Genomic DNA, 20925 nt, shown 5'->3' with positions numbered 1-20925 from the left:
CCCTCCCAAACACCCCACCCCAAAGACCAAGCCAGGGCAGTGCAGACAGCCCAGCAGGGAAGGGAAAGGAAAGGGAGCCAGTTAAGGTGCTTTGGGAAAGTGTGGTGCTAATAAATCACTCCCGACTTGTCAGGCTGGTGATAATCCCTGGGAGAGTGAACTTGCTTCAACTGGTGCTTCCTCCCTGACTCCACACCTTCCAGCCCAACTAATTCCCCAGTAAGGCAGGATGGCAACAGAGGGGGGGGGGGCGGGGGGGGCAGAGTTCCCAAGTCAGGTCTGCAGCCGGGAGAAGCTGGCGGCGAGGAGGGGATGGCAGTGGCGGGCAACTCTGGAGTCTCAGGGCCGGTGGTCAGCTGTGTGCATTAAAAAAAAAAACTCCATGAGGAGGCGGGCTAAAAAGAAGCCGTGGCCACCCAGGTTAACTGCCAGCACCCGAGCCCTGCAGGAAACCACCCCCTACATCTGTTCTTCCCCACCCCCACTTGACCACACACCTCATTCTCTACCCACATGGCATTTAACCAGGTCATGTTCCTCTTTCTCTGCACTGCATGGGGTGTGGCTGTGGTTGCCACACAGCCTCACAGGCCTTGGACTGCCAATTTACAGCAGCAGTGGCCACTCCCGCCTTCAGCCTACGGGGTGAAGACTAGCCCTTTATTGAGGCTGGGGTGGTCCTGGCTATCAGCCAACTGGGGGGCCATAACAGCCAGTCTGTTCCTATCAAGCAGTTGTTGATCCATCTTATGTTCTGCTGCCTCTTTGCAAGGAGGGGACCATTTTTTCCTCAACTGTTTGTGAGCAGTTCAAGCTAGTTTAGCAGTTTACAATTTATACAATGCAGTTGTCAGGATGTTTCCTGTGCATTTTCTCTCACAGACCAGTGAGACTCATAGCACCTTGTAACAGGCCTTCTACTGCTTGTGTGCTCTTCCATAGCCAGTTATTTAAATAAAGAGTGAGCAAATCAGTCAGCTGCTAAACAAACACTTTTTCTTTTTAAACGTCTCACCGTTTGGTGTTTATTTAAGTCTGTGTTATCCGTGGTAATGGACACTGATTGGGTCGGCAGAATTTTGCAGTTGCTACAAATGTTTGAATAACAGGTACACAAGTGTGTGGGAGAAATCAGTCATTTATAAATAATTGGCATGTATGTTTTTATTTTGAAGTCTGTTTTACACAATTAAAGGAGGAGTGACTCCTAGGCCATTCTCCATAACTGATTAGGAAAAGAAAAGAATAAACGTGGCTGTCTCATAAGGGGGAACTAGCACAAAGGAGAAACACTCTGCAAGTCTTATTGCTTACTCAGATGGGAGCAACTTTTCACACTTTACAAGCGTATGTTTATAGGGAGTTCAGCAAAGTGCTTGTCATGAAGCTGAAAGCCGATTTGCTCTTTGGTAGGTCTCCCAGTCTCAAAGATTACCTCTGGAAACAACCCATGATCATAAAACCATGACTTGTTTAGATAAGAGATCTTTGCATCCTCTTTGGATTTGGTCCTTAAAAACCTCCAGAATCATTACTTTTCCCTGTCTGACAACATGGGATTTGCATAAACTCCCTTCTGTTTCTGAACAAAAGACTGGAATTTTAGTGTAATTGTTGTGTGCATTCAAATAAACAGTGTAACTTTTAAAAAAAACAAGTCTAAACAATTGGTGGTTATCTGCCTCATGGCCACTGATCTGCATGCATTGTCAGTGTTTCACACACTTGCATTTTCCATAGGCTGCTGGGATAGATTTTCAAGTTGCTCTTAAAAATGAATAATTACTTATGCCTTAAGAATCACCCAAGTCAGGTGATTCTGCCATGTGATCAGTAGTTGATGGGGGATTCCTTTCCTAACAAGAGAAGCCCTGGTGCAGCCTAGGCAGCAGATTGCAACGTGTTCAAGGGCTGCTATGATTGGCTGCCTTCATGTGCTGTCTGTTTGGGTTGTAAAAAACGAAGGCACAACGCCAAGAATAGTAGCCCTGGCTCAGATGGACCAGCAACATCTGGACGAGGTTCCTTTGGCTGCTGAGAAACAGTGCGTCTGAGTTCTCCAGCTCCTCTGCCAGCAGCCAAGCCACAGCAGCCAGCATCAAGTGAAACAAGTAAGTGTTAACTTTCTTAACTCTGAAATTTAGGCTCTGTGAATGTTAAACGCTTCACAGAAAAATAGGTGTGTGTGTTTGTGTTTGAAAGATTTAAAAGGGCTGCCTGGGAGAAGTGCTTGTGGGAGCTCATTGCTTTTAAAGCTTATTTTCATTATGCTTATAATTGCAATTTAAATTTACAATTTAAAATAGCAGCTAGGCTGCTGTTGCATACTCTTCAGCTAGGTGAGTCTATGCCAGTATGGAATTCTCCCCCCCCCCCACCCCTTTTTAGATTGTTTTGAACTTTAGGGGGCTGGAGGATTCAAATTACATGGGGAATGGAGAATGGAGGTCCTATGTTTTATCAGCTTTTAGGTTAGCAACAATAATTTTCCCTTAGCAGACCCAGGAATACCTTTGTGTGTGTAAGTCGTGCACAAATGTATTTCTCTGTTGTTCATGATATAGTCCCCTTTGACTTGTGTTTAGGTATTACCTGAAAATCACTGCCAAATTATGGTAGCTCATTAGGCTAGGGGTGTTGAACTCGTTTACCAGCGGGGAGGTGGTTGCCGCAGCAAGCTTGTCAGCCCAGATTGGCACGGGGTGGGGGGGGGTGGGGGGGGTGTCTCCAGTTCAGATTAGGAGCAGGAGAGGTGGTTAGCACTGGGGGGGGGGGTGCAGGGGGAAGCAAAAGCTGTTGAGCTCACACAGCAAGCTCACCAGCCCATATTTGCATGGTGGTGGCTTGTCATGCCAGATCAAGAGCGGGGTGGGGTGTGTGTCCAGACTGGCCAGCCTGCAGTGGGTTCTCCTGGCCAAATCAGGAGTGGGGAGCGGGTAGGTGCCTGGAACGATCAGCTCTCAGCAAGCTTGCCAGGCCAGATTGGGAGCAGGGAAGGGGTGGTTTGCCTCAGCTAGCTTGTGGGACTGATGAACCCTCTCAAGGGGCTGGACACCTCCTTGGGCCACATGTTTGACACCCCTGCAGTGGGGTTTTAAAAGCAAGAGACTAGCAGAAGTCATTTGTCATTTCCTTCCTCTGCACAGCAACCCTGGTATTCCTTACTGGTTTCCATCCAAGTACTGTTCAAGGGTGGCCCTGCTCAGATTCTGAGATCTGCTGAGATTAGACTAGCCTGGGCTATCCAGGCCATCCGGGTCTTTCCTGCCAACAATTAGTGATAGTAGCTTATATCTATAGAGTATTAGTGAAATGGCATTATTGTGACATATCTGTTTTGTTTCTCTCAACAGGTGGTTCACAGTCTGCTTGGACCAGATGAAGCTTCCTTTTTCTATTACCAAGAAAAAAATCAAGATGAACTGTGTATTAATGCCCAGGTTGCTTTTCTTTTGTCTAACTTGTGCATTTTTGTTACATGTTATATCTTTAAACTTTTTAAGTTTTGTAATAAAACTCCTGTTTTGCTCGTATCACATGGTTTACGATAGACTTATTTCACACTTTCTTCTGTCTACCCTGCTGGCTTTTTCTACAGATCTTTATACGGCCAAGTCGGTACAGCAGCCTTCAAACAAATGTTATATTTCTTTAAAATTCCATGTTTGTTTATTTTATTTATTTATGATACCCCTTTCTCATTGAGACGCCAGGCAAAGTACAGGTTATAAAACAATGCATTCAGACATCATCAATCAGCCATTGAACAATGCAGTTGGACTAGGATTACAGAATTGAACAACAATGCAAACAACAAACTATAGAAGACAAGGTAATGCATTTATTGGATGCTTTGAAAGAAAAAAAAACAGAATAGACCTGAATAGCCCAGCAGGGCTTGATTTACTGTCTTCCAATGTAGACAAATCAAGCAATGGATTTTTTAAAGCATAAGGAAAACAAAGCAAATTTATAATATTGTTAGCTGATTCATTTTGTGTGTGTATGAAATCCTTGGACAGCATCACTCTTAGTTTTCATGGTTTAAACAGGAAAATGTTCCTGTAAGGAATGGGATCGAAACACATAGACTGCATGTGAAGCAGTGTTGCGTGCAAATGGAACATACGGCTACTGATTACAGAGACCAGACAAGATTCTAGAATTAAAGGACTGCAAGAGGATGGAAATGAGTTTAAAATGAAAAGCTGCATTGATGACGTAATACTGACAGTTTCGAACCCAGAACTTTCAATGCAGTATATACTAAAACAAATTGAAAAATTTGGCTCCCTTTCAGGATATAAAATTAACAGGAAAATAAATTTGAAATCCTTAATGAAGCAGTAAGAAGATATTAGCAACATTACAGCTTGTGATGTGACCGTAAATTCAGTTAAATATTTGGAAATATGCTTGTCTGGAGAAAATGAAACGGCATCTAAAAATAATTATAAAAGGACATCGACTAAGATACAAGAGGATATACAAAGATGGTCCAAACTAAAAAAAATTCTTGGCTAGGAAAGTATGTCCATTGTGAAAATGAGTACATTGCCAAAATTAATGTTTTAAATTTCAAATGTTACCAATTTATGTACAAGAAAAAATCTTGAAGGAATGGCAGATACAGATAAACAAGTTTATGTGGAACGACAAAAAACAAGAATCTGATTCAAAGTTCTGTAAGATGAGAAAAAAGAGGGGGGATTAGCAGTACCTAATATTAAATTATACTATCAAGCAGCTGGCCTTATTTGGATTGCAGACTGGATTAGAAACCCAGACCAGACAGTAATAAAATTAGGCAGATTTAGAAGAAGGATTACACAATTGCTGATGGATAGAAAAATCAATGAGGTACAAACTGTAGTACAAACTGGAAAACATGTAATCAGAGATGGGCTGTTCAAAATTTGGGAAGCTCCATGAAAATGAATTAAGACCTGGCAAAAAATAAAGGATGGAGGTGAAAAAAAATTACAGTGGCTGTTATATTTTCAATTAGTTTCAAAACTAAGAAAGGAAATTACAGCAAGAATGTAATAAGGGACTGTCAGAATTCAGAAAGGAGATCATACAGCAAAAATAATATATATGAGGGTGAATTTATAAACGGTTATTTCAATTTTATGCAGAAACAGAATAAATGAAAACATGTATGGATGCAAAACTTAGAGGAAGAAATCTCTTTTCAACAATGGGAAACCTTATGAATGAAAAGTATAAAATTTACTGCCAGCCAAGAGAAAATTGGGCCAAAATCTTGTTTCAGTGTTACATCACTGCAAAGGATATTGAGAAGATGGACAAGAATTACAAAGAAATGTAAAGAGCTGGATGGTTCTTTTTATGGGGTGGACATGTTGAAATTTTTTTTTAAAATACGGGAAAGAAATTCGTTCAGAAATTCAGAAAATCTGAAAAATCGAATTTGCAAGAGATGCTAAGACTATGTTATCACTCATATTGCCAAAAACTTTCCAAAAATGTCAGAAGAACTGTTCTGATATTTGATAATGGCAAACAGAATAGTACTTGCAACAAAATGGAAGGCAGAATCATGTCCAAGCCAAGAGGGGAATATGCAACAGTGACAAAACTGACAAACTTTGTGGTGAAGTTACCCATTAAAGAATTCCGAAATAAATGGAAAGTTTACATCATCACCCAAAATTGGGTACAGGAAAATATACTAATTTAATATATTTTTTAAAAAGGTATATATGTATAAACTTAAAATATCATATTAATAATTTATTGGATTAAGCTATGGATTTAACAGTTATAATTTTTCTCATCTAGAACATGTATGATACAGTGTGAATTTTATATTGTGTGACTAGAAATGTGTGACTAGAAATGAAATCAAACACTGAAGAAGATAAGCAAAAGCGCAGCTAAACACGTGTTTCGTTCTGTGATGATTGATTGATTTCATTGATCATATCACTCATTTCACCGCCCTGTGTGGAATGAAGCGCAAATTGGCAATTCACTAGAAGGCAAATGGAAGGAAAAGAGATTGACAGTTTATAATCAAGAAGTTACAAGATGATCCACGGGACAGTGCAATAGTGGATTCGTGACTGCTCATACAGGATAATTGCACTCATTGCAAGGACTCATTCTTTCCTGTGAACAGAAACAAAGAGTGGTATTATATCCCTCATACGCATGACATAGATATTTATATTAAGATAATTGTGATCAGTTAGATATTTAATAAGTTAGTTACTGGTGTTAGTTCATGTTATCGAAACTTATATAAGCATACATAAATGTGATCTAATTGTTTTTTTTAAAAAAATTTTTTGTATCATTTGAATATTCCATTTTATATTAATACTCTTCTTCTTAATTCGCTTTTTCTTTTCCAAAACAATATATCTATTTTCCCCTCTCTTTTGTTCCCCTCCCCCCCCCCCCCCGCTGTAGGCTATTTTCTTTCTTCATAGTTTTATCAAAACAAACAGCAGTAAATGGTTACCATTCTTCCTGTAATCTCTTTCTCCCATATCTCCTCACATTGACTCCCAGCTTCTTTCATCCCAGTCGCGCTGCATATAGTTGTCCATATCTTTCAAAAATTTTGCATTTCTGTTTATTCTTAAGCCACAGTTTATTTTTTGTTATTGTTTCAAAAATGTCCAGTGTCACTTGTTCCCAGATATATTCCAACCATTTCTGGATTGTCCATTTTTTCTTTTCTTTCCAACTTCAAGCTTATTTGTTTGCATTGTGCTGTGTTTTTGATCATTATTTTATACATATAGCTAGTATTTCTTTTATCTATACTGTTCTTCTCATCCTCCACATTACAACAATCTGCATGAACATTAAATCATTATTGTATCCCAATATTGAAACCTTCTGTACTCAGTTTCTCTGATATATAACATTATGGTTGTCCAAAATTTTTTCACTTCTATACATTCTACTGGCCCCATGAAATTGCTATAATTATGCCTCCTCAAGAGTGCCAGTGCATTTAGTAGACCGAGTCCTTTAATCACATATATGCTAGTTGTTTTTGCAAGTTGGTTCTAGTACCCATTTCAATATCACTTCTTTCTTTTCTCCTTAACCTCAATATATTTCTCTCAATCTTTATATTATTTTTCCAAATTTTCAGTTTTCTCCAGTGCCTAGAAAGTTTCCTTCCTTTCTCCACATTTTTATTCCAATGTTCTTATTATAAGAGAGTCTTTTGTCATCCAACCATATACTTATATATATGTCCCCAAATTTTCCCTTTACATTTTTCTCATATAGTTCAAAAACATTTTAATACGTTATTACATTTCCCTCCTCTTATTCTGGTGAAACTCCTTTTATCCTTTCCCTAAGTAATGCCCCTCAAGACCAACCAGTTCTCATTGTATCCTAACTCTATAAAATTCTCTCCTGCTGCTCTATATCAGATTTTGCAAATAGCTTGAATTCCTTGTCTTTTTTCAATATCTTTTATCACTTTTTTTTCCCATCTTTCCAGAAAGCCACACTATGCCAAAAGGTGCCAGATGCCCAGAGTGCCGGGCATCCATTTACCTCTCCATTTCCCCCGATATATCATAGTAACAACACCTTTTCTTGAACCTATTGTAGTTTGGTTCCCTCATCTTTCAGCTCCTATTACTATTAAATAATATCATTCCATAAAACAAATAAATCCCCTTCACATTCTTATTTCATTTTCAAATTTAAACCCAATCCTGTCAAGATATTCCCTCCTCCTCTCATTTATGATTTCATCAGATTTTTAATCTGGAATAAGCTTCTATCAGTGTACTCTTGCATTTTAGGTATCCCCCCTGCCTAAATACACAATAATTTTTTCGTCATATATATCTTACTTTATTTATAATTCTTGGTTTTTTTTGATTGAACACTCCAAACTTTCAACTTTTCTGTATCCCATTCCTCAAATTGCTTCTTCTTAATTTCTACAAGCTGAAAGGAGTTAGCTAATAGATAAAACATTTTCGGCATTACTATACACATTTTTAGTGTTTTGATTTTTCCTGTAATCAATAAGGAATCTTCTTATCCCATTCTTTTAAATTATTGTTTTAATATTTTTCCATCTTGGCTCTCTATATAATTATATTTTCAAAACGATCATTCTCGCCTTTTCTGTAGAAAATAATGGTTATTATAATACTCTAAATATTTGATCTTTTTACTAGTCTTCTAAATTGTCTTTTTCACATTAACCCCCCATTATTTCTGTTTTTTTCCATATTAACTTTTAATCCAGAATATTTTTTTTGAAAATGCTGTAGAATTTTTAATTCTTTTCATTGTATCCACCGGGTTCACTTTTAGATTGCCAGTTTACTAAAATATCATCTTCAAATAAAGTTCTTACATCTTATTTCTTCTTTGGATTCAATTTTATGCAACCTTTTTTATCCTTTCCATTATTATTTTCAATCCCTTTTCTGCCAGAAATTCCATTGCCATTATAAACAATGATGTGGCGATGAGGTGTAAGGCAATCCTTTGCTTTACTCCCCTTTCAGTATTTATTATTCCTGTCCATCCATCATTTATTCTTATCTTTGCCTTTCCTCTTTGATATATCTCTCGTAGAGTATTTATAAATTGTTTTCCAAATCCAAAAATTTCCAAATTTGGAAATAAATAATTGTGATTAACTGTATCAAACGCTTTATATACATCTAACTTTATCATTGCGTATTTTTTATTCTTACCATGTTCTATTACGTTTAATACGTTCCTTAGTGGGTTACAAATATCTCTGCCTCTTATAAATCCATGTTGCTCTTGTCCTATTAACTTCGGAAGTATATTTTAAAATCTATTTGCAAATACTTTCGCAAAAATCTTGTAAGCTTGATTTAATAAACTTATTGGCCGGTATGACTCCACTTGCTCTGGATTCCGTCCTGGTTTCACAATTGTTATTATTTCCATCTCTCTCCATGTCTCTGGCACCTTCTGTCCTTTTAGAATTTGATTAAACAATATTTGCATCTCAGGAATTAATACTTCTGACATTTCCTTGTAATATTCCGCTGTGAACCCATCGAGACCTAGGGATTTATTATTTTTCAACTCTTTAATTACATTAGCTATTTCTACTTGTGTAATAGACTCTTCCATTTGATCTCTCTGTTCCTGTGTTATAACCTTTTTTGGTTTTTCATCAAATTTTTCATTATGGACATGGCTGAATAATTCCTTATAAAATTCTTCGAATTTCTTCCTTATTTCTTTATTTTCTATTATAAATTGATTATTTTTATATTTTATCCCTCTTATTCTCTGTTTCTCCTTTCTCTTTTTCAAATAGTTTGCTAATGTGATCTAATTGTGATACAATTGGGTGCTGTGTGGTTTCCGGGCTGTATGGCCGTGTTCTAGCAGCATTCTCTCCTGACGTCTCTCCTGATGTTTGTGATACAATTGTGGTTGTGTTTGGTGTGCAACGTTGTTTCTTCTCCTTGACATACTGTTGTTGTGCACAGATTCGGTTTGTTTGGCCTAACTAACATACACCAAAGAGTCACTCATCAGGACTTGTTCATTAGAGAAACCTTTCAGTCCTCTCCTCCTTCCTGGCTCTAGGGCTGGGTCTCCCTCAGTTGCGTGTGGGTCTTCTAAAGCATTATAGCTTTAAAAACAAACAAACCCTGCCTCTTCACTGATGATTGACACACTTTTCTTTATAACCACGGCAGAGCTATTTCCTTTGAACCCATCGCCTGACTGTTTTCCTTTTTCATGGCCTGCATGTGATGCAACATAAGTTTGTACCCAGATCGTTCAAATCTTGCTTCCTACTGTACATGCAAAAAAGGTGCAGACTGATCCCTGATGACCCTTAGGGAGAAAGATATCTCCTGTCCTGCAGGTGCCAAAGAAGGCCAAAAACGTTAAAGAAACGAGAGCTGGCAACCACAACTACAGCAGAGCTGCAAAACTGATCAGGGTGTTCCTTGGCTCAAGGTGCAGTGGGAGGGGATCCAAGGCTTGAATCGAATGTGATCCTGACTTTTTTTTTGTTCATCTGTGTGACATTTTCGGCGTCTGGGTGTGCCAAGACAGGGCCTTTGGGTAGGGGAGGGACTAGAAGTGGACTCAGATGAACAGCCATGGTGGCTATATCACCCCTCACAGTGACTGTGCAGGTCACTAATACAGTTGACTCGGGGTCACTGTGGATGGTAGAATTTCTGAGAAGGATCTGCAGCCTTCCTGTAGCAAAACAACAACATTTTTTTCAAAATTTAGTAGTTTATTTACTTCAGTTTTGCTCAGTTTTTCTCCCCAGTAAGGACCAAAATGGTTTACAACATTCTCCCCTTCTCCATTTTATTATGACGATAGCACAGTTTTTGCTAAAACACCCTTCCTCAAACACCTACATCCTTCTTCAAATACCTTTACTGTTTCTGTAGATGAAAAGCTTGCCAAACTAAGAATGGTTCAAAAATCTACGCAGAGAGGAGCCTTTCTTCAGTGGTGCACAGAGTAAATTCCAGCAATGATCTCATTTTGAACCTTCTGGTTTCCAAAATCTAGCTGTATAAACAGTATACTTTGGAACAATTGTAGTTGGGCAATAGCCTTCATGTGCCTTCAGTTCCCACTGTGAAGGAAACATTTGCAGCACATAGGCTGTGTGTCTCTGTGTGAATATTTTTATTAGAATCCAGAAACAAATGCCTGCGGCATTAACTGAAATCTTAAGTTGTGGAAGAGCTCTTGTCAAGAGGATCTTTGTAACAGGCAAGGTTGAATTTCATGGCATTCCTATTGGGGTGATTGCACAGCATTTTAGCTTAGTGGCAAATGAATGCTACTACTACTCCCCACCCCTTGGACTATTTGTGGTTTTTGTGTTTGTTGTTTCAGCAACTGTCATGGATGTGTATTGTCAAATACTTTTATGACTAGAATCGATTGAGTGTTGTGGGTTTTCCGAGCTGTGTGGCCATGGTCTGGTACTTTTTGCTCCTAATATTTTGCCCATATCTTTAACTGGTATCTTAAAAGGTGTGTCACAATGTGGGATGTTTCTCTCAGAGAGAAACATCTTGTCATGGCTACATTGCTAGAATTTTATTCCATTAAAAGTTTGCAAAGAAGAACTGGTGTATGCTTGGGAGCAGTACGTGACTTCATGCAATGGGTTTATTTGTTGTGAAGGAAATACAAATTGTTGGTGCTAGATATTCTGAAGCGTGGCTTAGTCTGCTTGTTAAAAAAGAGAATTGGGCCTGAGGTCTTCTTCTGACCACTGTGTTTGGACTGTCTCACTGATGCATTCGTGTTTTGTTTGAGGATATGAGAATGCACAGAACTGCCTTAGATCAAGTCAGACCATTGGTCCATCTATCCCAATGTCTTCAGTTCCAAGCAGTGTCTCTCCAGGTCTCAGATAGAGAAGGGTCCTTCTTAGCATCTGTTTCCTGAAACTCTTCAACTGGGGATGCTGTGGATTGAATCTGGGACTTTGTGTGTGCAAAGTGGGTGCTGTACTACTGAACCATGGCCCTATCTGTTTGGGGTACCATCCCATCTTGTCTGTTGCATGAGGCTGGCTTTCTTCATTTTCTCTGCAAGTAGATATGAGTGACCTATTGGTGTCTTTGAAGGTACAATGGAGTTCTCCTGTGCTGTCAGCAGGCAGGGTGTGGTCAAGCCTGGCCTTGTGGGGCCAAACAGATGGCAGGCAAAAGCATAACCATCCAATGGGTCAAGGCAGACAGCAGGCAAAGCATAGTCAGATAGCAGTCCGCAGGTTGTGGTACAGGAGAAGCAACAAACAGGCTGGGGATCAGTGATGAACCAGGCACACAGCGGTGACAGGTAACACACTCAGGCAGTGCACCCAGGCAGAAGCAAGCTCACAGCGAGGCTTACATAGAGAACCTTGTCTCAGGGGTTGGGATTCTGCAAGGAGTTAATCCTCACCAGATGCAGACACTTCTATGTTCCCAAATCTTGCTGCAATATGAGCACTCCTCCTTTGCTTCTGCAGCAGCTGCCTCTGCTTCTGCCTCCTGTGTTCACCCGGTTCATTACTGGGTTCCCTAGGAGGATCTGCAGACTCCTCCATCTGCACGTCATCAGGCAGGGAAGGGCTGGGAGTTGGCTCTGCTGCCTGGTCTTCCTCAATTCTGGCTGCACCATGTTGTCAGGTTCTATATCAGAGTCCTCTGTATCCTGATAAGTACCCAGGGACTGGCTCATGACATCTCCTTTCTTTCCCCATAGTATTTGCCACATCTCTCTGGAGCATCACAGCAAAGCCAAGGCATAATAAGCAAATACACTTGGCAGTTGAGCTGATAAGGATATCCTGGCTTGCTGAGGCCCTGAAGGTTCTGGTCCTTCCATTTTCAAAAGAATTACTATGGAGCAGCTTCAACAATTTGACAAATGTTCATGGAACCAGCAGTGAAGAATCTCCCTCCCCTGCCACCAAATACTGATTCACTGACTTTCATAAAATCAATTCATAAACACATAATTGGTAATTAACAAGCAAATTAGTAAAACTCACAGCAATAACAACATTAAAACAGCAAAAACCCAGCAGCAGTTTGAAATTTAGAATAGTTTCAATTAGCAGCAGATATAATCTCGTTATGTTACGTGAGGGTATAATTTAGCAGTTGATCAGAGATTCAGAGAGCGACCTGGGGAGTTTGGTGGCTGAGGGCCTAACTGTATGTTGCTTTTTCCGTTCAGTCACTCTGGATCTGCGCAGTTAGACATGCTTTACAAGTTTTGTATTGATATTGACAAGCTGGAACAGATCCAGAGGAGGCCAACCGAAATGATAAACGATCCGGAATCCATGTCCTACGAGGAGAGACTTAGGGCACTGGGTATGTTTAGTTTGGTGAAGAGAAGGTGAAGAGGTGGCATGATAGCCATGTTTAGATATTTGGAGGGTTGTCATGTTGGTGAGGGAGCAAGCTTGTTTTCTCCTGCTCCAGAGACTACCCTGTTTCCCCGAATAAAAGACATCCCCAGAAAATAAGACATAGTAGAGGTTTTGCTGAAGTGCAAAATATAAGGCATCCCCCGAAAGTAAGACATAGCAAAGTTTTTGTTTGGAAGCATGCCTGACGAACAGAACACGGAAAAATAAGACATCCCCTGAAAATAAGACATAGTGCATCTTTGGGAGCAAAAATTATTATAAGACACTGTCTTATTTTCGGGGAAACACGGTAGGACCCGGAGTCATGGGTTCAAGGTGCAGGAAAAGAGATTCCACCTAAACATCAGGAAGAACTTTCTGACTGTCAGGGCTGTTCGACAGTGGAATGCACTACCTTGGAGGATGGTGGAGTCTCCTTCTTTGCCACATTTTTAAAGAGAGGCTGGATGGCCATCTGTCAGGTATGCTTTGATTGTGTGTCCCTGAATGGCAGGGGGTTGGCCTTGATGGCCCTTGGAGTCTCTTCCAACTCTATGAATCTATGTACTTGACTCAGGCACACGTGGGCCCACAATGGATTCAAACCGTGAGAAGGAGGGGACAAGCCCTCCTCCCCTATTGCCATTTTCTTAAGGTAAAACAGTCCTGAGGAATCACTATTTTTTTGGAGGAAATGCATATTACTTATCTGCATATGGGATTTCACTAACAATGTAAACCGCATAAATGGCAGCTTTGATTCTGATTTGACCTGTCCACTAAACTCATTGTTCTATTTTGAATTGAATTATTTTATGTATGGAAGAAGAAAGCCTTCAGTGGCATATTAGATTAAAAACATTATATACAGAATTGAATTCTAAGTTCTCAACAAACGATAAACAAATATTAACATCTGAACATCATATTATGAGCATAATATTGTTATTATAATAATATTATTATAATATTGTTATTATTAAAATTGAATAGTCCTGATTTAAGCTTGTGTGTAATAGCAGCTGATTTCATCTACTATTACACACAAGCTTAAATCAGAACTATTTAACATAAATTGAATTTTTTGAAAATCCGATATCTCAGTACATCTCAGAATTACAGGAGCAAAATAGTTCTCCTTAGGTGCTTTGAATTTCATACAATATAGGAAGGAATGTACAAAAAATTACAAAACGTTTGTTAGAGACTTTGCCGCCACATGCAGCAATATTCCAGGACATAAATTTCATCCAGGGGGGTGACTCATATCAGCCTTTCCTCCCTAAATCCTCAAAGTCCCCCACATCATTCTGAACACAGCCATTCATAGTTCTCCACTTGACTGCTGTATTTTCTATATCTGAGTCAATTGTTTTTATTTTTGTTGCCTTCACCCTTCATGAAGATGCTTGATCTGCCAGTTCAGGTGCTCTGGGTTGATAGACCTCAACAGTCAATTTCTTTGCCTGATAGATTCTTCCCAGGAGATCAATGGGTCTATGGCTGAATTAATATCATCATCTCGAGGAACAAAGTTCTTCTCTGATCTTTGCAGTGGGGCCTTTGATTTGAGAGAATTGAGTTTTTATAATTTCCAGTCTGATAATTACATCTTCTTGATGAGTCCTTGATAGATTTTTGAAGTTATCCAACACTTCCTTTTCAAGAATAGAATTGGCCAGACAGGGGGAAAATATCCCAACTGTACTAGTCAGTATCTTGCTCTCAAGTTCAGGCATTTTGGAGGTGCTTCTCAGTTCTTCTAATTCCTCTGCCCATGTTTTGCCAGGGCTTTCTAAGTCAGATTAATAATGTAGCACTTTGGTTGACCTTAGATCAATATTATAATCCATTCTCCCATAAATTGTTATTTTCGCTATAAAAATTAATTAAATGGGCAGCTTTTGGTGATAGTAGACGTGAGACATCTATTAAGCTCTGGTTTGAAGAGGAGGAGGAGTAGGAGGAGTTTGGATTTATATCCCCACTTTCTCTCCTGTAGGAGACTCAAAGGGGCTGACAATCTCCTTGCCCTTCCCCCCCACAACAAACACCCTGTGAGGTAGGTGGGGCTGAGAGAGCTCCGAGAAACTGTGACTAGCCCAAGGTCACCCAGCTGGCATATGTGGGAGTGTACAGGCTAATCTGAATTCCCCAGATAAACCTTCACAGCTCAGACGGTAGAGCAGAGAATCAAACCCGGTTCCTCCAGATTAGATACACGAGCTCTTAACCTCCTACAACTTCTGCTCCTGTTTGGGTTTCTGTTCAGCATTTCTGCTTGCACGAAATTATTAGGACCCAGGATAGGAAAAGATATAGTTGAAACAACTCCCAATTCCTTTGATAATATGTTATTTTCCTTGGCTTAAAGTAGCCATGCGTGTGTCATCTTTCTCCCAAGTTCCAGAAATGTGATGTATTGTGGTCATCATTATCTTCTTTAGTCCTTCTTCCAGGCCCTTTCACTCAGAAACAAATTCTTCCATCTTAGTGTCAAAAGGGGGCTGAGATAGTAAAGATGGCATAACCATAGTTCTTTCTCTCTTGCCATGGCCATGAATGTTCATTTTTATTGCCAAATCTGTTTGTTTCGGATTTCCCGTTGTTTAACATTTTTGAACATTTTCGAAATAGATAAAAACATACACAAACTGGCTCTCCCAAATGCTGGGGATAATCTCCTGGAAAACATTTAACTGTAACTTTGAAACTTCCAAGCTCGCCTTGTTCCGTCAATGGCCTTCATTCATTCCTAGTAATTTTATGAATCAATTGTTCTTTTCCATGGAAAAATAAACTGCTGGAAAATTTTCTGCCCCACAACTTTTCCTACTGGACAAGTTTCATTGGCAGACGATTGATCAAAAACATCTCGATCAATCGGCCAGCTTAATTCAATGAACGAAAATGTTGGCTGTTCGCAGAATGACTTTTTCACATCAGTAACCATCAGCCATGAATTCAGTGGTGGGATCCAAAAATTTTAATAACAGGTTCCAATGGCGGTGGGATTCAAACAGTGGTGCCGCCGCACACGCACCTCTAGTCCCTATTGGGCAGGGAGGTTGCTTTAGTAACCCCTTCTCGACACTCAGAAAAAAAATAGTAACCACTTCTAGAAAAGTGGTGAGAACTGGTTGGATCCCACCTCTGCATGAATTCAAATGTTCATAGCAAGAGTGCCCTCTGCTGTCTGGAAGAATCTAATCTGGAGGGATGGAATGTGTTCACGCCAGCCCTGAAAGCTGTGCTTTCTTCCTCTAAGATAATTTAAATATGCAATTGGTTTGGGTGACTTAGGTTAAAACTTTCCATTTGTGGTTTGAGCTAATACATGGGTATTTATTTTTGTTTTTCAGGATCATACGAATGCGGGATATGTGGGAAAAAATACAAGTATTACAACTGCTTTCAGACCCATGTGCGTGCACACACAGGTATTGGTCACCTGCTTTCCAGTCTTGCCTTATTTGCATCCTCCATCCAATGTTTATTCGTGTGCTAAGGATTCGGAATGAACCCCAAGAGAGAACTTCCTGTCTGTCGCCTTCAAGTCAGTCTTTGCAGTCAGGATGTCTAAAAGTTTGCTGTTATATTTTTATTTGAGGAAATGAAAAACAGAGATTCCAGGAAAACTGAGTTCTGTGCCTAGTTCCAGTCTGGCATTTCTAGGATGTTTCAGCTGCACATCCTTATCAGCTCTCTATTTTGAGTCTGTTCTTCTTTTGTTTGTCAACGGAGCTCTAAATGTCACCCACCAGAGCTACCAACCTGGCTATTCTATACACTTTTACATGTGTGTCATGGTAACAGAGCTTAGACGTGTGTTTCAAGCATTTTAATTTTTTGATTTGTTTTGTTAATCATAGAGAAGGCCTGTGTGCCTTACAGGGAACTGAATCCCCCCATTGATGGAAAATCACTGAGCCTGTACTTTCAGTTGTCTAGTTCTCATGATTACTGAGAGATGCTGGCTTTATTGAAAAGGAAGAACGGTTCTTAGAAAGCTGAATTCTTCATGCAGTTCTACATTCTGCACTTTTTTCTGCATTTCTTGCAGGAATATGACACAGACACAGTCAGGAGCTCCTAATATTTCCAGGGGATGATGACCTGTTTTTTTCTGTGATGTAGGGAGGGGAAATAGAAGCAAAGTGCAGTTCTCAAGTCCTAAGATAGGTCATAAGATAGCTTACTGTTAGCTCTAGGAGACTCAAGTTAATGAGCCAATAGGGGAATGCCTTGAGGGCCTTAACCCAATTTGAATTGAAGGATGATGCCTTCCAGCTTCACATTTCATGCTGGTTATTGTGGGTGGGTGGGTGGGTGGATAGGTGCTTTTCATCATAGAAGTCTACGCAGCACACCAGGACAAATCAGAGGTCAAGATATTGGGGGCCGACTCTGCAGGAACTGTGCCTTCGAGGCTTGCAGTGCAACGTCTAAGCTGCGCTTTCTCTCTGCACAGACACAGAAGCTGCCTCGGGCGAAGGAGCCTCCCCAGGCAGTAAGTACAAACTTCCTGTATGTATATCAGAGAGGATGATGGGGGCAAAACAGGATGGGGGTGGTGTGTGTGTAGGTGTGGGTGTGTGTGTGTGCGCGCACGCGGGGGGGGTAACATCTGTTGAGTTGAGCTGTTCCATTCCTCTGTCAGCCTATGGGCATAATTCATAGGTCGCTTGCATTGCAGGGGTAGGGAACCTGCGGCTCTCCAGATGTTCAGGAACTACAATTCCCATCAGCCTCTGTCAGCATGGCCAATTGGCCATGCTGGTAGGGGCTGATGGGAATTGTAGTTCCTGAACATCTGGAGAGCCGCAGGTTCCCTACCCCTGGTCTAGAAGGCTCCAGGTTGGCTGTCTTTTTGTCACTCAGGGAACCCTGATGGTGACACACAAATGAAGCTGACAGGGTCACAAACGTAAAAAAGACACCGGAGTCCCCTCCCCTTTGTGAGCAGCATCCCTTGCTTTGCTCTCGCTACCCGCCTAACTGGCCTTCCCCTATCGCACCTCAGTGATTCCAGCCATGAAAGCCTTCGACAATACATCTCCTGGAATGACTGCAAATTTTGTCTTCCACCTCACAGACAATTTTCGGTACACATGTGATATCTGTGGGAAGAAGTACAAATACTATAGCTGTTTCCAGGAACACCGAGACCTCCATGCTGTGGATGGTGAGTACGTTCCCCTCTGCGGCCACTGATTTAGTTATTGCAAGTTGAGAGAAGCCATAGAACCTGCTTGTCAGTAAAGTCTGTAGCCCTCTGGAGTGAGGTGAAAGCTTAAGGCTCCATCCCATTCCTACCCGAGCAGTGGCTGGGTTTGATTGATTTAAATTGCAGTATCGTTCATTGAGGCAGGCCTGGGCATCTCTGGTTGCCAAGGGAAGGACTGTGGCTCCGTGGTAAAGGATGTGCTTTGCAAGTGACAGGTGTCCAGTTCATTCCCCGGCATCTCTTGCCAGAGGGTCTCAAGTACTGGGAAAGATATCTCTCTGTCTGAGTCCCTGGAGTGCTGCTGTCAGCAGTGAGGTAGCTGGACCAGTGATCTGATTCATCATAAGGCAACTTTGTGCACCTTTCATCTAGGATACGCATGAGCAAAATTGGCATCGTAACCAAAGCTTTGAGCTCTAGGGCTGCATATGCCCGATAGTTTACCATTCCCCCTGCCACTGACTGGGAAACGAGAAAGGGAGGAGCTTGGATCACGTGGTTGTTGAGGAGTTCTGCAAAGCTGTCGTGCAGGACTTTAATTGCTGTCTTGTTTTCTTCCCCGCCCCTTTCATCTATTCTGTGTTAGATTTTAGTGTGGAAGTGGGCTCCAGAAATCCAGGCAGGAAAGCTGCAGTCCTTTGCATCAAGATTGTACTGGCTTAAGGAAACGGGTGAGGGAAACCCCCCTCGAGGGACCCCTGCCGGATTGGAATGTGGTTCAGACTTAGGTCTGCCAATTTAACCGGCATGGGGCAATTTCAGCCAGCAGGGCACAGATTTTTCATTCCGGCATATCCTTGTACTAGGAAATGAAAGGAAACCTGAAGATGACCTAACAGCGCCTGATCACTTCTGTGTACTGTATCGTATTTGTGAACTCTGTTGTACTTCTTTCAATATCCTCCCCCCCCCCCTCCCAGGTTCATTAAATAGAATCAGTACAAATCCTAGTATCCTTTATCATCGATAATAGAAATGAAGCCCAATGTTATTTAAATTGCGAACGCCCACTCAGCTTCCACCACCGCGGAATAGGTATGTTCCTTCTCGCCATTTCTTTCGACAGGCACTGGCATCGCCGCTTCATTCGATGTAAGATATGGCTTTGAATATGAATTAATGGCCCTTAGTTCAAAAAAACTTAGAAACAAGAAGTGGAGCATGGGCCACATATGGCGGTGGTGGGGGAGGGGGGGCAAGAATTTGTAAAATATCTCTGATTTTATAATTTAATCATTAATGGAATTAATGCTAGAGGGTGAGAGCGTCAGAGATTTGAATTAGAAAGAGAAGGGGAGAGTCTAGTAGTGGTTAGAACAGGGGTCTGCAACCTGTGGCTCTCCAGATGTTCATGGACTACAATTCCCATCAGCCCCTGCCAGCATGGCCAATTGGCCATGTTGGCAGGGGCTGATGGGAATTGTAGTCCATGAACATTGGAAAGCCACAGGTTGCAGAGCCCTGGGTTAGAATCTGAGCAGAGGATCTGAGAGACCTGGGTTCCAATCCCCATTCTCCCCTGCAAGTTTGCTGGGTGGCCTTGGGCCAGTCAGTCTTTCTCAGCCTGACCTACTTCACAGGGTAGTCATTGTAATAATCAAATAGAGGGGTGGGGGGTGGTCACGGGAGAGAATGATGTTGTAATCCGCTATTGATCCCTACTGAAACGTAAGGGTGCATCTGCCTGCACTCGCTTGCCAATGGCTGTGGCCGTGAGGACTTTGCCAGCATGTGGCTGCTTCTTTTCTCTTTTAGACCCCTACGACCAAACGGTCATAGCCAAGGACGAGGTGAAGGAAGAGGAGCCTGAGCCGTTTCAGAAGATTGGTCCAAGTATGACTTACCGAGTTTGCAACTTAAGTAATTAACCAGCTTTCGAAGTATACCGTGTGGGTTTTGTGAAGCCTGGCCTTTTTTTACCAGTAGACTCTTAGCAAAAGCTTGATCTGTGGGCCAGGATTTTAGGTGTTGTAGCCTAATGAAAGGATGTACATTGAATTCCATGGGGGGTGGTTAATGAGTTGGGTGTATGCATGTCTTTCCCATGTCTCTTGACCCCAGTGTTCATGGGAAAGGGGAAGCCAGCCTCTGGAATCTCAGGGGCTTGAGAAAGTCTGAGCGAGACCTCTAGAATGTCTGTGAGGTTTAGACACCTTGCAGTGTGTTGCAACTGTCTTTTGTTCTTCCTTTGTCTGGTATCCAGGCTGCTGTCTACTACTGACTTTTTGTCAAATGTGGCCCTTAGAAAAATTGGAATTGAAGAAATGCAAAAAGAGTGGACAATCTTGCAATACCAAATTTCTGCAAATGAGCTAACAAGAGAGGCATGGTGTAGTAGTGGCTAAGAGCAGGTGGAGTCTAATCTGGAGAACCAGGGTTGATTCCCCACTCCTCCGCATGTGTGATTGATTCTTATCTAGTGAACCAGATTTGTTTTCTCACTCCTACATTCCTCCTGGGTGGTCTTGGGCTAGTCACAGTTCTACGGAAGTTTCTCAGCTCCACCTGCCTTACAAAGTATCTGTTGTAGGGAGAGGAAGGGAAAGAGTTTGTAAGTCCCTTTGAGTCTCCTTACAGGAGAGAAAGGGGGGTTTAAATCCAAATTCCTCCTTTTCCTCCTCTTCTTAGTGCTACAGTATTTTTACTGACTCTGCTAAATTGCCAGATCTACTGTCTGGACTAATGAGGATGGGTGCAATCTTGGGAGTGGATCCATAGTTCAGTGCCCACCTTGCTTCATGGAACTCACTGTCCCAGAATATACTGTTGGGCCACTAGCATAGATGGCTTTGAA

The 20925-nt window shown here is 41.2% G+C and overlaps 1 protein-coding gene across 15 annotated transcripts in view; it reads left to right on the top strand.

Moving 5' to 3' along the window:
* ZNF618 (zinc finger protein 618) overlaps positions 1-20925 on the top strand; it is a 115517-nt gene that overhangs the window by 71330 nt on the left and 23262 nt on the right. For 10 of the 15 annotated variants that reach the window (XM_048512228.1, XM_048512235.1, XM_048512224.1 and 7 more), the window contains 4 exons: positions 16267-16344; positions 17376-17414; positions 18000-18089; positions 19887-19991. In XM_048512228.1, coding sequence (XP_048368185.1) covers positions 16267-16344; positions 17376-17414; positions 18000-18089; positions 19887-19991 — 312 coding nt within the window. Of the gene's footprint in view, positions 1-16266; positions 16345-17375; positions 17415-17999; positions 18090-18717; positions 18803-19886; positions 19992-20925 lie in introns of all 15 variants that reach the window. The other 5 variants (XM_048512236.1, XM_048512237.1, XM_048512226.1 and 2 more) reach the window with 3 other exon arrangements.

The sequence above is a fragment of the Sphaerodactylus townsendi genome, linkage group LG12 (assembly GCF_021028975.2).
Source record: "Sphaerodactylus townsendi isolate TG3544 linkage group LG12, MPM_Stown_v2.3, whole genome shotgun sequence".
Taxonomy (NCBI): Eukaryota; Metazoa; Chordata; class Lepidosauria; order Squamata; family Sphaerodactylidae; genus Sphaerodactylus; species Sphaerodactylus townsendi.
The sequence above is the reverse complement of the archived record's forward strand: the minus strand, read 5'-3'. Positions and strand labels throughout refer to the sequence as shown.